This window comes from Conger conger, chromosome 2, assembly GCF_963514075.1.
Source record: "Conger conger chromosome 2, fConCon1.1, whole genome shotgun sequence".
Lineage (NCBI taxonomy): Eukaryota > Metazoa > Chordata > Actinopteri > Anguilliformes > Congridae > Conger > Conger conger.
Genome location: NC_083761.1, coordinates 75,434,802 through 75,448,042, shown reverse-complemented (window position 1 = coordinate 75,448,042; position 13,241 = coordinate 75,434,802). Strand labels below are relative to the sequence as shown.

The 13,241-nt window shown below is 43.0% G+C and overlaps 1 protein-coding gene across 1 annotated transcript; it reads left to right on the top strand.

The window, feature by feature from the left end:
- Nucleotides 1–958: 958 nt before the first annotated feature.
- Nucleotides 959–12,915, top strand: LOC133118795 (cytochrome P450 2K1-like). The gene is made up of 9 exons (XM_061229044.1): nt 959–1,150; nt 3,876–4,038; nt 4,365–4,514; nt 5,093–5,253; nt 6,121–6,306; nt 8,384–8,525; nt 11,172–11,356; nt 12,312–12,453; nt 12,728–12,915. The coding sequence occupies exons 1-9, from the start codon at nt 959–961 to the stop codon at nt 12,913–12,915; spliced, it is 1,509 nt and encodes a 502-aa protein (XP_061085028.1).
- Nucleotides 12,916–13,241: the final 326 nt, after the last annotated feature.

Genomic DNA, 13,241 nt, shown 5'->3' with positions numbered 1-13,241 from the left:
AATAAAATGAACCCTGTTCCAGTAGCATTGGAACACGCGTTTCCTTCACCTCTCGGATACTTCCGCCTTTTGGTGTATTTGGGGGGTTTCTTACAGCTGTATGGGAGGAGAATTAGGATGTCAATTAGGATGTTTCCTTTCCTAATTGTCAAAATCGAAATAATTGGCTTTGCTCCACTTTCTCTGTAGTGTAGTGGTTAAGGGACATGACTGGGACCCGCAAGGTCGTTGGTTCGATACCCAGTGTAGCCACGATAAGATCCGCACAGCCGTTGGGCAAGGCCCTTAACCCTGCATTGCTCCAGGGGAGGATTGTCTCCTGTTCAGTCTAATCAACTGTATGTTGCTCTGGATAAGAGCGTCTGCCAAATGCCATCAATGTAATGTAATCTCCTGCAGATCTACCTGTTCCTCCGTGGAAATCTGATGTCCACCCCTTCCTGCCACCCCCTGCCCCCTCATGCTTTCAAGTGAAAGCACTTAATTTGAAGGAGAACCACAAATGTCTACACTTTCCCAAATCGGCAATGGGGCTTGCACATGAGCGTGGCAGCAGTTGCATAATTGGACGTGACAAATTAAGAGTGGGAATTTAACAACTTCACTTGTTTCCTCTGTCCCCAGATTTTCTTTACTAAACATATTCTTCTATCCAATCCCAGCCAGGTAGATGGCAGATTTGAAACTTAAAGAAATGTAGGCAGTTTGTTTGTGATTTGTCAGCTTTGGTCCCACCCACTGGCCTGAGAGAAGTTCTCTTGCGCTGTGACTCCCTGAAGGAGTTGAAGGATCCTTGTTGTAGAGACACACTGCTACGTTGTTGCTCAGGAGTGTTGTTGCTGTTGACAATTTCTCTCCCTCCCTCCCTCTCTCCCTTTGAGGACAAATAATACATAAGACATAATCGCTGCTATTATTACTGCTTGTAAAATCCCCTCTGTCTTTCTCAGGCGGAGCCATGTTGGAGGGGCTATTACCTCAGATGCCCCCACCCTTGACCCTTCTGGGGGTGGTGCTGGTGCTGGTTTTGCTCTACCTCCTCTCCTCCACCCCTGGCCATGGAAACGACCCACCGGGACCCAGACCTCTGCCTCTCCTTGGGAACCTGCTCCATCTGGACCTCAAATGGTTTCATCTGTCTCTCAGTGAGGTAAGGACAAAAAATGTGATGATAATAATAATACTAATACTAATACTAATACTACTACTACTAATACTTCATGTACATACCAGCTTTCACTGGAAATTTGCAGCCCAAAGAGTTGATAAATATGTACATAACCTCTACAAACTAATCTAAAAATGTAACATGACGTGACAAACATGAAACGTGACAATTCTCCAATTGTTTTCTGTCAATTGTTTTGTCTGAATTTAAAATAAGCGACACTGGGTGTGTCAAAGTATCCCTGAGCAAGACACATAACCCCCAAATGCTCCTGAAGAGCTGGTTGGTGCCTTGCATGGCCAGCAATCACCATTGGAGTGTGAGAGTGTGAGAATGAGAAGCACAGCGCTTTGGATGAAGGAGCTATATAAATGCCATAATTGTTTAGATTACGAGTATCACCACCATTATGCTGATGATTTACCTGAGCTGCCTTCCAAATTTGGTATTTTACCAGAAAAAATGTTTTGGTTGAAAATATAAGTGGTTTGGCTATTATGTGAGCAAGGGTTGAGATCGTCTTCTCCCACTGACTTCCTAGCATTTATGCTACATCGAAAAAACCAATTCGCTAAAACAAAATTATTTGAAAGAGATTCCTATAGCTGGGCTATCTGGGACAATGTTAATATCCAGCCTATGAGCTAAATGGCCAGAAGATATAAAATGATAATTAAAAGCTTATTTGTTGGATTTATCGTAAAATAGTTTTCACATGACAGCGAATTGGTGGTTTTTGCTATCAGAAGGTTAGCAGAGGTTGACTGGTTTACTGCTTTGAATGAGCTGACACTATAGCTGTATTTTGAGTTTTGTATATCAAGAGACGTGATTCCAGTAGAATTCCTGCAGAGAATGCCTTTAAAATAGTAGTTTATAATTTTTGTGTACTTATTGAATAAAACATTTCTCTTGATGAAACTGAGAAATTGAATCTCCCTCACATGGCTTGAAGAAAGAAGTTGTGTGTTTACATGCCATTGGATTAGTCAGATCATTGGCAAACTTGTTAATCGAGGAAAATAATTGAAAACAGCTGAAGAGACCAATCAGTTTAAGGGGTTGTTTTCTGCCTCCTCACATTTCACCTCAGCATCCGCCACTGTACAGGTGTCTCGAAGATTAGCGAATTAAATGTGATTCTGGTGTGTAGGCAAACTCGTATTGTGAGCCTGGCTTTCAGAGGTATTAAATTGCTTACTGACAAAAAGCTGTGGCATGCTGATGACATTTAATCCACTGCCTGTAAGCTCTATTTAAACCTGCTTTATTAACAGCTCCACAAATGCACTGACCTTAACCTTAAATGGATGCACTGACCTGTGACAATATGTGCTTGTTAACCACAATGGATGTTTGTCCGGCCTGTTTTTTTCTCTTTCAAGTACTTGTTTTCTCTCTCTCTCTCGCTCTCGCTCTCGCTCTCGCTCTCGCTCTCTCTCTCTCCATTGTCTGAGATTTAGATTGAGTTTGTCACCTTGATATTGCGTGCTCTACCTTAAACCCATCGCACAAGCCCTCTAGTAGCCATAGCATGGGCATCATGTGAGTATTCACTCAAACATTCAGTGCTCATGTAACCAAACTATGAGGGAAAGCCATAAACTCTGTCGTTTATTTTAATTATGAAGCAATACATGACAACTAAATCAAATACAGAGTTTCTAATTTCCACTAATAACTGCATAGTTTGACCAGTTAACAATCAGCCACTGGCCAGTCTCATCTGAAAATTGTGTGAGACATTGGACAATAGCATCTATCTGAGAGTATGAACGGCAAAATACTGGAAAGTATTAATTTTACCACCACAAATGTGTGTCCTGTCAAAGCAGCAAGATAAGGACAAAACAGTCTGATATAATGCCAATACAGCTGCTCACTGAATAGCAAAAGAGGAAGTATTGCCTAATTATACCATGTCATACGACTGTCAATACGTGTTACTAAATATGGAATAAATATACAATCTTACCATTGGTTTATATATATCCTCTTCCAGGAGTCGGTTGTCATTTATTGTTAAAATATTTTTGTAGATTTGAATAATTTAGCAGACTGAATTAAATACATTTCTCGGCATGTTGAGAAGAGCAGCAGGAAATAAGAAGTCATGGCTCCCCAGTTCTGTGGGCAAAAACACGTTGTTCATGAGACTTGTCAAAGCTGACAGGAAGATGACAGTAACGCAAATAACCACACATTCCAACAGGGGTATGCAGAAGAACATCTCTGAACACACAACATGTCAAACCACTAAGTGGATAGGCTAGAGTAGCAGAAGATCAATAAGTCTAATAAATACCTAATAAACTGCTCCGTGAGTGTTTGTCTGATGTACAGCTAATGCACCCAATTAAAAAAAACAACATGCCAATTCTCTGATCATCACAGATATTGATCCAATTGATTGTACAACTCAGAAAGATCTCATTAATTGCACTGATAACAATTTTAAAAGGCATTATTTTCTTTTTTCAATGACCACGCACACCTAAGGCCCCTGATGCGAAAAGGCAGTGTCGATAATGCTTCAAACTCATGCCCCAGCGTATTTGGTGGATTGGCCCCTTTACTGTCATTTTCAGTGACCTTGAGGTTGTTCACGATTTGTGTTTTTCAATCATAGGTCAAACAAAAATATTGACAACAAAATGGTGACTTGGTTACTGTCATAGCTCTTTGTATTTATTTCTTGTCTCTCCAGCTCTCTAAGAAATATGGGTCTGTGTTCACTGTACACTTGGGCCCAAAGAAAGTGGTCGTCCTGGCAGGGCACAAGACCATCAAACAAGCGCTTGTCAACTATGCTGAAGAGTTTGGAGACCGGGAAGTTGAACCCATATTCAGCGAAATGGTTAAAGGGCATGGTATGCAATCCAATCCACCCCATCCATCTGCTGGTTTGACCATCTCCATGTACTCAAACATACTAAGTAAATGTATCCATCTGGATGGAGCCAGTCTTTGAGTGCCCGACATGGCTTTCAGTCCCAGTTGAAGAGCCCTGAAATGGCCACTAGCAGCCCGCCGTTGGCACCGCTGTCGGTCGCTAGCATTTTGTGAGGATGAAATCAACATTACACTGGTGCACCATTGGACAATCGCGGAAATGCAGTTAAAATAAACAATAGGGGAACAGTGTCTGAAATTCAGGTCTATGTTTTTACCCCTGTGGCGTTCTGTCCTCTCCCAGGTGTTCTGTTCTCCAACGGAGACTCCTGGAAGGAGATGAGACGCTTCTCCCTCACCAACCTGCGAGACTTTGGAATGGGCAAGAGGGGGAGCGAGGAGATGATCATTGAGGAATCACGCCACCTCATCGAGGTGCTTGAGATTTTTAAAGGTAAGAGAGACATCAGCCTGGATTCAATGAACATTTTATTTTTTAAATGCTGTACGCTCCCATTTTCTCCCTAATTTGGAATCATATTCATCCACGGTAGTTGCTGCAGTCTCTGCTATCGATTTGAGAATGCACAGACAGGTTTGTTTGGACTGCCTGTTTGTTTTCAAACTTCTGACTGTTACCTCGACCATTCTCTGGATTGCCTTTGTTGTTACCGTTTGCCTGGATATCGAACCTTTGCCTGGACACTTGATTACGAATTGCCTATTCTTTACCATTCCTGTTTGCTGGTTATCGACCCCTGCCTGTCTAAACTACAACAAAGTTACTAAAGACTTTAAGTCCTGTGGTCTCGGTATTGGGTTCATTGTTCTGGTGCCTGACAGGAACTTTATTTCAAAATTAGGTTAACCAGAGCATTGTTAGCCAGTACAATAATAGGTTTACATCTATAGCAAGTCCAAATCATGGAATCACGTACATCTGTATATTCATTCTGAGGAATGATTTTATCTATGAAACATGTGCGTGCTGGCATAGAAACATGCTTTTATTATTCTTTATTTGGTCTTTAGGTGAGCCTTTTGACACCACTCAGCCAGTGAATTACTCTGTCTCCAACATAATCTGTGCCATCATGTACGGCAGCCGCTTTGACTACGCTGACCCTGCCTTCCAAAAAATGGTCGACAGGAACAATGACCTTATCCGCCTGTGTGGTTCAGCTGAGATACTGGTACTGGTACTTTTGAGTAAATTATTTTTGGTAGAAATTTGAAGCTTTGTAATTCTTCCTGGGTAAGGCAATAATATAACATTGGGGCACCCAAGTGACATAGTTGGTAAGGCTGAGCCCTATCAAGAAGATATTACAAGCTCTAGCCTGGGTTGTGTCTGTAGGGATCCAGACGTTAAATATAATTCCAGGAATAATTGTGAGATTCTGCATTGCAGATTATTTAACCCTTTAAATTGCATGATTGATATTTGCAAATATACACTCAGTGATCAGTTTATTAGGTATACCTGTACAACAGCATGTTAATACAAATATTTCATCAGCCAATCATGTGGCAGCAACTAAATGCATGAAAGCTTGCAGACGTGGTCAAGAGGTTCAGCTGTTTTTCAGACCAAATGTCAGAATTTGGAAGAACTGTGATCTAAGCGACTTCGACCGTGGAATGGTTGTTGGTCCCAGACAGGGTGGTTTGAGTATTTCAAAAGCTGCTAATCTCCTTGGCTTTTCATGCACAAAAGTCTCTAGAGTTTGCAGAAAATGGTGCGAAAACAAAAAACATCCAGTAAGCAGCAGTTCTGCAGGTAGAAACGCATTGTTAATGAGAAATCAGGGGAGAAAGGCCAGACTTGTCGAAGCTGACAGAAAGGTGACAGTAACGCAAATAACCACGCATTACAACAGTGGTATGTAGAAGAGCATATCTGAACACACAGCATGTCAAACCACTAAGTGGATATGTTAAGTCTTAATATGTTTAAAAAATAAGTCTAATAAGGGGGGTGCATGGGGCTGACTTAAAAACATTCAGTGTTTTGTGGTTCTGATCTTGAGCTGTTTTTGGTTTGTGGCTGTTTACTGCAGCTGTACAACATGTTCCCCTGGCTGCGCTGGTTTTGTGGCCGGTGGCTGGTTAATCGGACACAGGTTTTTAAGGACAACGATGAAAATATTGAAGAGATTGAGAGGCTGGTGCAGGGACTGAAGGAGACTCTCAACCCCCAGGACCTCAGGGGATTTGTGGACTCCTTCCTAGTTCGGCAGCAGGAGGTATGGAGAGAGAGATGTGGAATGGGCTTCAACTGAACTGCACTCTGCCTCTTCCTTAGCCACTAGCCTTCATTACATTACAGTAGATTCACTTATACTTAGCAGACAGTGTGTGTGTAATTATCCATGGGAAGCTGAGCTATTAATGCTAAAGTATATAATGCATTCCTTAAGTATTTGGACATTGGGACAATTGGTGCTGTTTATATTCCGTATAACTACTGAATGTCATTTGTAATTTTAACTAAAGGTAGTCTTAATAGTCTTTAAGACTACACTAGTCTTAATTCTAGGCTTTTGTTTGCCTTTGGAGTCTGTTGCCATTTGTCAATATGAGGGCCAGTACTAATGAAAGTCAAGGAGGCAGAGAAATAAGAAAAATATATATATGTATCAGAGACATAGGCCGAAAGAAACAAACCGTTTGTACCATTATTATGAAGAAAGAGAGCATTGTTGGGATCTTTGCCTTGCAGTGGGATGAAGCACCACCCAATGAGTTTGGAGGCATTTCATTTAACTTGAGTTTAAATAAGATATGTACACTTCAGAATTCATTCAGCTGCTGCTATCAACAGTTACGTCAATGAAGGCAAGTGAGCCAGTACCTGTGGCAGCCAAACATTACCAAACTATAATACCCCCCTACCCACGTTTCACAGATGAGCACACTTGTGCACACTTTGCTCACACTGTACTCTTCAAGGGTTCTGAATTTCTGTATGTTTACACAAGGACTCGGAACTGTACTGTCCTCTCAGGTCCACTTTTGCACTTGTTCTTGTGTTTGATTTGCACTTTGTTGTACGTCGCTCTGGATAAGAGCGTCTGCTAAATGCTTGCCATCACTCTGATGCATGTCAATCTTGGTCTCCTCTGTCCACAAGATCTTTTCCAGAGCTCTGCAGGCTCTTTTTGGTACTTATTAGCAAGCATGAACCTAGCCATCCCGTTTTGCAGTTAACTAGTGGTTTGCATCTTGCAGTGTAGCCTATCTACTTCGGTTTGTAAAGTCTTCTGTAGACAATAGACGCTGACACATCCAAGTGGCTTGCCTCTGTTCCTCATGTTGACAAACACCAATAACAGATGCCAGAGGCAATCTAGAGTACATATAGATACTAAAAGCTTTCTTTTACCTGCACTAAGGAAGTGATTAAATACATTTGTCTAATCAGAAACAGCTGAGAAGCTGATTGTCCAATTACTTTCGGTCACCAAAATTTGGAGACAGTGCATAAAAACATTGATGTAATTGATGTAAAAAAAAGTGATGTAATTCCTCCACAGATCACCCAATATGGATGACAGTCTGCACATTAACCTAATTTCATTTCAAATCCAATGTGCTGGAGTACAGAATTGAAAGAACATAAATATTACCGCTGCCTAAAACGAACTGCACAAAAAAAAACCCCACATTATTCCCTTAGTGCAATCTTCCTAACATGTACAATGTCTTTTTTGTCTTTTGAGTCTTAGTTGAGAAGGTAGATGTTAAATTAGTTGAGCTAGCTAGCTATCTACCAAATTTAGATAGCACTCGACAATTGGTGTTACCATTGATATTCTTTTGAGCAGGGATCAGCAAATTACAGTCCTCAAGGGCTGAGAACTGCTGGTTTTCCACCCACCCTTTACCCGGGAGTCAGGTGTGAAGACAATCTGGCCAGTCAGCAGTTCCACTTATCCAGGACAAAAGAAAACGATGGCTGGATTTGGATTTGATGGCCAGAGTAGAGTAACCAGGGTACAGACCTTAGAGCAGGGGCTGGCAAGTTCATTTATCCTTGTTTCAATTCTAAAAGATTTAACGTAATATTTACAAACATAACAACAAACATAATTAAGTTTGTTCAATGCAAACTGTTCCAAAATCCACAACAGGTATGTCTTTTAGCCAAGTAATTTTATCCCCTGCATTTTGGCATTCTGATAGATTTTGAAAATAAATTTCAGAATGCCTATAAAAGGCTTAGTAACTATCTATTGAAATACATCTTTCAATCATTTGTTTTACGAATGCTTTATTTATTTTAATGTTCATAGTCTCTTTTTTGCACCTGTTCCCTCTCAGGAGTCAGACCAGCCGGATTCCCACTTCCACAATAACAATCTGAACTATACTGTGGGCAACCTATTCGCAGCAGGGACAGACACCACTGGAACCACCCTGAGATGGGGCCTGCTGCTGATGGCCAAGTACCCCCACATACAGGGTAGGGAAAGACTTGTATACACACATATACACACACACTTGCTTTTGGTAGTCAATCGTATCCAACCACTTCTGCTTTGTCTGTGAGTTTTTGTGTGACTGTAGTGTCCAATATGGGATCGACATATTTTCTAACATGTAGGGCATGTGAGGTCTGTGCTTGGTGGAGCCGCCATGGGCATGTTTCTCCTCTGGTCCTGCCTTTTCCGGGCCTCAGTGCTATCTTCTTCATAATGGTATACCCCCTAATGGTATACCCACGGCAAAGCTGTAACCAGCCAGATCGGTCCAAGGCAGCATATTCCAAGTTTGAAAATGGAATTCCACATTTCTTAAGTGCTGTCTTGAGCTGGTCTTTGTGCCTTCTTTCTGGCCCCCAGCAGAGCGCTGCCCCAGATGGAGCTACCCACATTGGACTTGGCCTAGCAGGCAGTCCTCAGACATCCATATAGTGTGGCTTGTGTGGTTTTTGCAAGTATTCCAGTATGCCCAGGTTATGCCAAGGATACACTGGAAACATATTATGTGCAGGGCTTCCAGTTGTCGGATATGTCGCCAGTACAAGGTTCAGGTTTCACAGCCATACAGAAGAGTGGTTACCCAGACTGCCTGATAGACTGCGATGTAGGGGTGCAGGCTGAGATTTCTATTGGGGAAGAATCTCTTCCTGAGCCTGCCAAAGGAGAAGGAGGCCTGCTTGCATCTCATCCTCAATGCTGCAATTATCGGAGATGAAGCTTTCTAGGCATTTGAACGATGGTACAGTGACTGGGGGTTTGTCCTCGAAGGTGAGGGTGGGAGTAGCAGATGGGAGAGAAGATCTCCACTGGCACAGGACCTCAGTCTTGAACATACTGACTGAGAGTCACATCCTGTTGAAGGTCTTTACTGCTCTTATAAACGCCATTTGCAGGGCTTCTTTTGAATGCACCACAAGTGCACAATCGCCTGTGTACTGCAGTTATAAGACGTGCACCGATATTAATGTAATGACAGCATGAAGGCTGCGGGTGTTAAACAGGTTTCTGTCTGATCTAAAGTCATCACAATCACTCGAATCTTGCCTTCCATCTCCTTATGTTGAAAAGGACAGGTGCAAGCACGTATCCCTGCCTGACAGACTCTGAAAGGCTCAGGCTCCCTCTTCAGCACCTCCCCGCCTTGTTGTAACTCTTGTACCTCTCCTCTCAGCTCCTGTTGTGAAGCTTTTGGTTTTTGGCTGAACAGGTCTTTTTACAGTGTTGTGTAAAATACCATTCTACCAATGCCAATTCTACTGATGGGTTCAGGTTGATTCCCCTGAGAGACGCTGGGTTCTAACACTACTTCTAGTCGAGAGAGGCTCTCATTCTGGAAACTGCGCTCTAGATACCTTGCTTGATCTATACAATCCTGCCAATGGTTTTCCTCCGCTGTCTTGAAATCCAACTCCTGAGTTTACCTGTTCTCCTTCTCCTGAGGTGACTCACTCTCTGCCAGTTATTTTAAAGTTACCCTGGACAGATCTGGGACAGGCCTCACCTCCCTGGAACATGATGGTGTTATGGTGGTATATGTTTACAGTAAGTGGATACTGTCCCATTCTTCATGGATGAAAATCTTCGATCACAGATTCCACTTTTTATGACATGCCTGTAGTGCTTCCAGATGGTTGTGTGCTAGGCATTAGTACAGAGTGTGTAGAGGAGTAGGTTTGTTGTAATATACCTGATTGCTGTCTGCAGTCAGAGTCTGTGGATTTTCTTAAAGTAGTATTCATTCATGGGCCCTTTTTGCCTGTGTGCTTTTCAGCTCCTTTGGGTGGTTCACTGCAAGGGGAAGGATGTTCTCATAGCAACCTGAGCCTCAGAAATCCAATTCCAACTGTCACAATTGTCAGTGAGCTAGTATGTGCTCATTTGATAGCTAGCTTTAGACAGATAGCTGTAATGCTACTGCTCATAGTTTCGATTAATTACATTTCAGTTTTAATCAAAATAAATCTTTTTCTTTTTCTTTGTTTTCTCTTGTTTGACCTTTGCCAGAGCTCTTCTGCCTCCTATCTCTTGGTGCTTTCCTTGTTTAAACTTTTTATGAAATACAATGGGCGGCACGGATGGTGCAGTGGGTAGCACTGCTGCCTCACAGCAAGGAGGTCCTGGGTTCGAATCCCTGTCAGCCGGGGCCTCTCTGTGTGGAGTTTGCAAGTTCTGCCTGTGTCTGCGTGGGTTTCCTCCCACAGTCCAAAGACATGCAGGTTAGGCTGATTGGAGAGTCTAAATTGCCCATAGGTATGAGTGTGTGAGTGAATGGTGTGTGTGCCCTGTGATGGACTGGTGACCTGTCCAGGGTGTATTCCTGCCTTTCGCCCAATGTATGCAGGGATAGGCTCCAGCCCCCCTGCGACCCTGCTCAGGATAAGCGGGTTATGATAATGAATGAATGAATGAATTAATGAATGAAATACAATTTATTTGGTAGATAACGTTTATAATGTCCTTGTTGTCAAGGTTATGTTAAGATTGTGTTGGGTTTTTTTTCCTGTTTTACCTCAATTTCAGAACAACATAACTTGTGTTGTCAGGAGCTCGACTGAAGCATGTCCTTACTCATGTCCCCTCTCTCTCTTTCTCTCTTCTCCTCTCTTTCTCTCTCTCTTGGGGTGCAGACCAGGTTCAGGAGGAGCTGAGTCAGGTCATTGGGGACCGGGAACCCCGGATGGAGTACCGGAAGAACCTGCCCTACACAGACGCCGTGATCCACGAGATCCAGAGAGTGGCTAACATTGGACCCATGAGCATTCCCCACACCACCAGCTGTGATGTCACCTTCCAGGGATACTTCATCAAGAAGGTTCGATCTCCTCCCCTCAGCTGTATCCTGCCCTCTCTCCTCTCTTACTCCCTCACTTCTCTTCTCTCCCTCTATTCTATTCCTCTTCTTTTTGAACTCAGGTTCAGGATTTTGTATGTGGGGCAAAATGGTTAAATCTGGAAGCTTTTCCACTTTTCACACTGACCAATAGAGGGTTATATGAAGAATTTAAATGGGTTCCCCATTGGAGACATGCCAAAGAACCCCTTATCTGAGAGTGTAGTTTAAAGAATGGTTCCATGGCTCAATGATGTACAACTCTGTTGATTATGTTGATGATAGACCACAATTAGTAGAATCGGGTGTGGTCGTGCTGGGCTAAAACAAAAACCTGCAGCCACACCAACCTGGAATTCAGTCCCCTGAGGGTCTCTGGTTCTCTGACTCCATATCTTGGCAAGTGGTTCCACCTATTGACAACTATGTGAAAAACAACATACTTCCAAACAGCTGGACATCTACCTGTACAATGGTACTGCCCTGGAAGAGACGCTTGAGAGTATTTTAGTTGCCCTTTTTGTCCTTTCTCAAGAACCTCTCAGTCTTTCGCATAAATGTGGTCTGATCTTTGCGTAACCTCGTTTTATTCACAATAAACACTTTTTGCTATTTATTTCTGTAAATATATGTGTAGCTGCCCCTGCTGAAAAAAACAGCACAAGCTAGCTTTTGAAACATCTGGTAGCTGGTTGACCAGTTCAGACCAGCTCCCAGTTCAACATGGTTTAGCTGGTTAACCAGTTCAGACCAGCTCCTCCACACTTAACATGGTTTGACCAGCTCAAGCTATGTTTTGAAACTGCTGATAGCTGGTTGACCAGCTTGGCCATGCCGGTTTACCAGCTCATACCCAGCTTGATCAACTTATGACCAGCTGAATTTCACAGCAGGGGTCTAAAATCCACTTCAAAATCTGTGTGTGTGTGTGGTATAGGGAACTACAGTGATCCCACTCCTGATGTCAGCGCTGCAGGATGAGGAAGAGTGGGAGACCCCCCACAGCTTCAACCCTGGCCACTTCCTGGATGAGAAGGGCTGCTTCGTCAAGAAAGATGCCTTCATGCCCTTCTCTGCAGGTGCAGCACAGTGCAGTACATAGCAAAGTTTGTAGGTTTTTCCAGGGATCAGTAGAGGTACACAGAACCTGAATGAAGGCTTACTCTCCTTCTGGTGTGAAAAAGCACAAGGATTATTCCTGTGTCTCTCCCCTGGTCTTGCAGAAATCGACTGGAATCTACCATAGTTTTATAAAGGCGTTGATTATATTAAAGAGCAATTTAAAGGTTCTGGGATTTGTTATTTTTGTTATGTTTGTGATTGCAAGAAAGTGCTGCTATCTCTTCCTTGCAGGGCGACGGGCCTGTCTGGGAGAGAGCCTGGCCAGGATGGAGCTCTTCCTCTTCTTCACCTTCCTCCTGCAGAGGTTCCGCTTCACACCACCACCGGGGGTGTCTGAGGATGAGCTGGACCTGACACCATCTGTGGGGTTCAGCCTCACCCCTTCCACCCACCAGCTGTGTGCTGTGAGCCGGGCCTAAACCCCTCTCCAGCTGATGGGTGTGAACCACATCTTTTCTGTTCTTCACCAAACCTTTCTTCGTTATGATTTACAGTACATTAGTCTTTCTTGATATGAGTGTCTGCTATATATACACACACTCGCTGTGCACTTTATTTAGAACACCTGTACACCTTCTTATTCATGCAACTATCTAATCAGCCAATTGTATGGCACCAATGCAATGCATAACATCATGCAGATATGGGTCAGGAGCTTCAGTTAATGTTCACATCAACCAACTGAATGTGGAAAGAATGTGATCTCAGTGATTTTGACCATGGTGTAATTGTAGGTATCAGACTG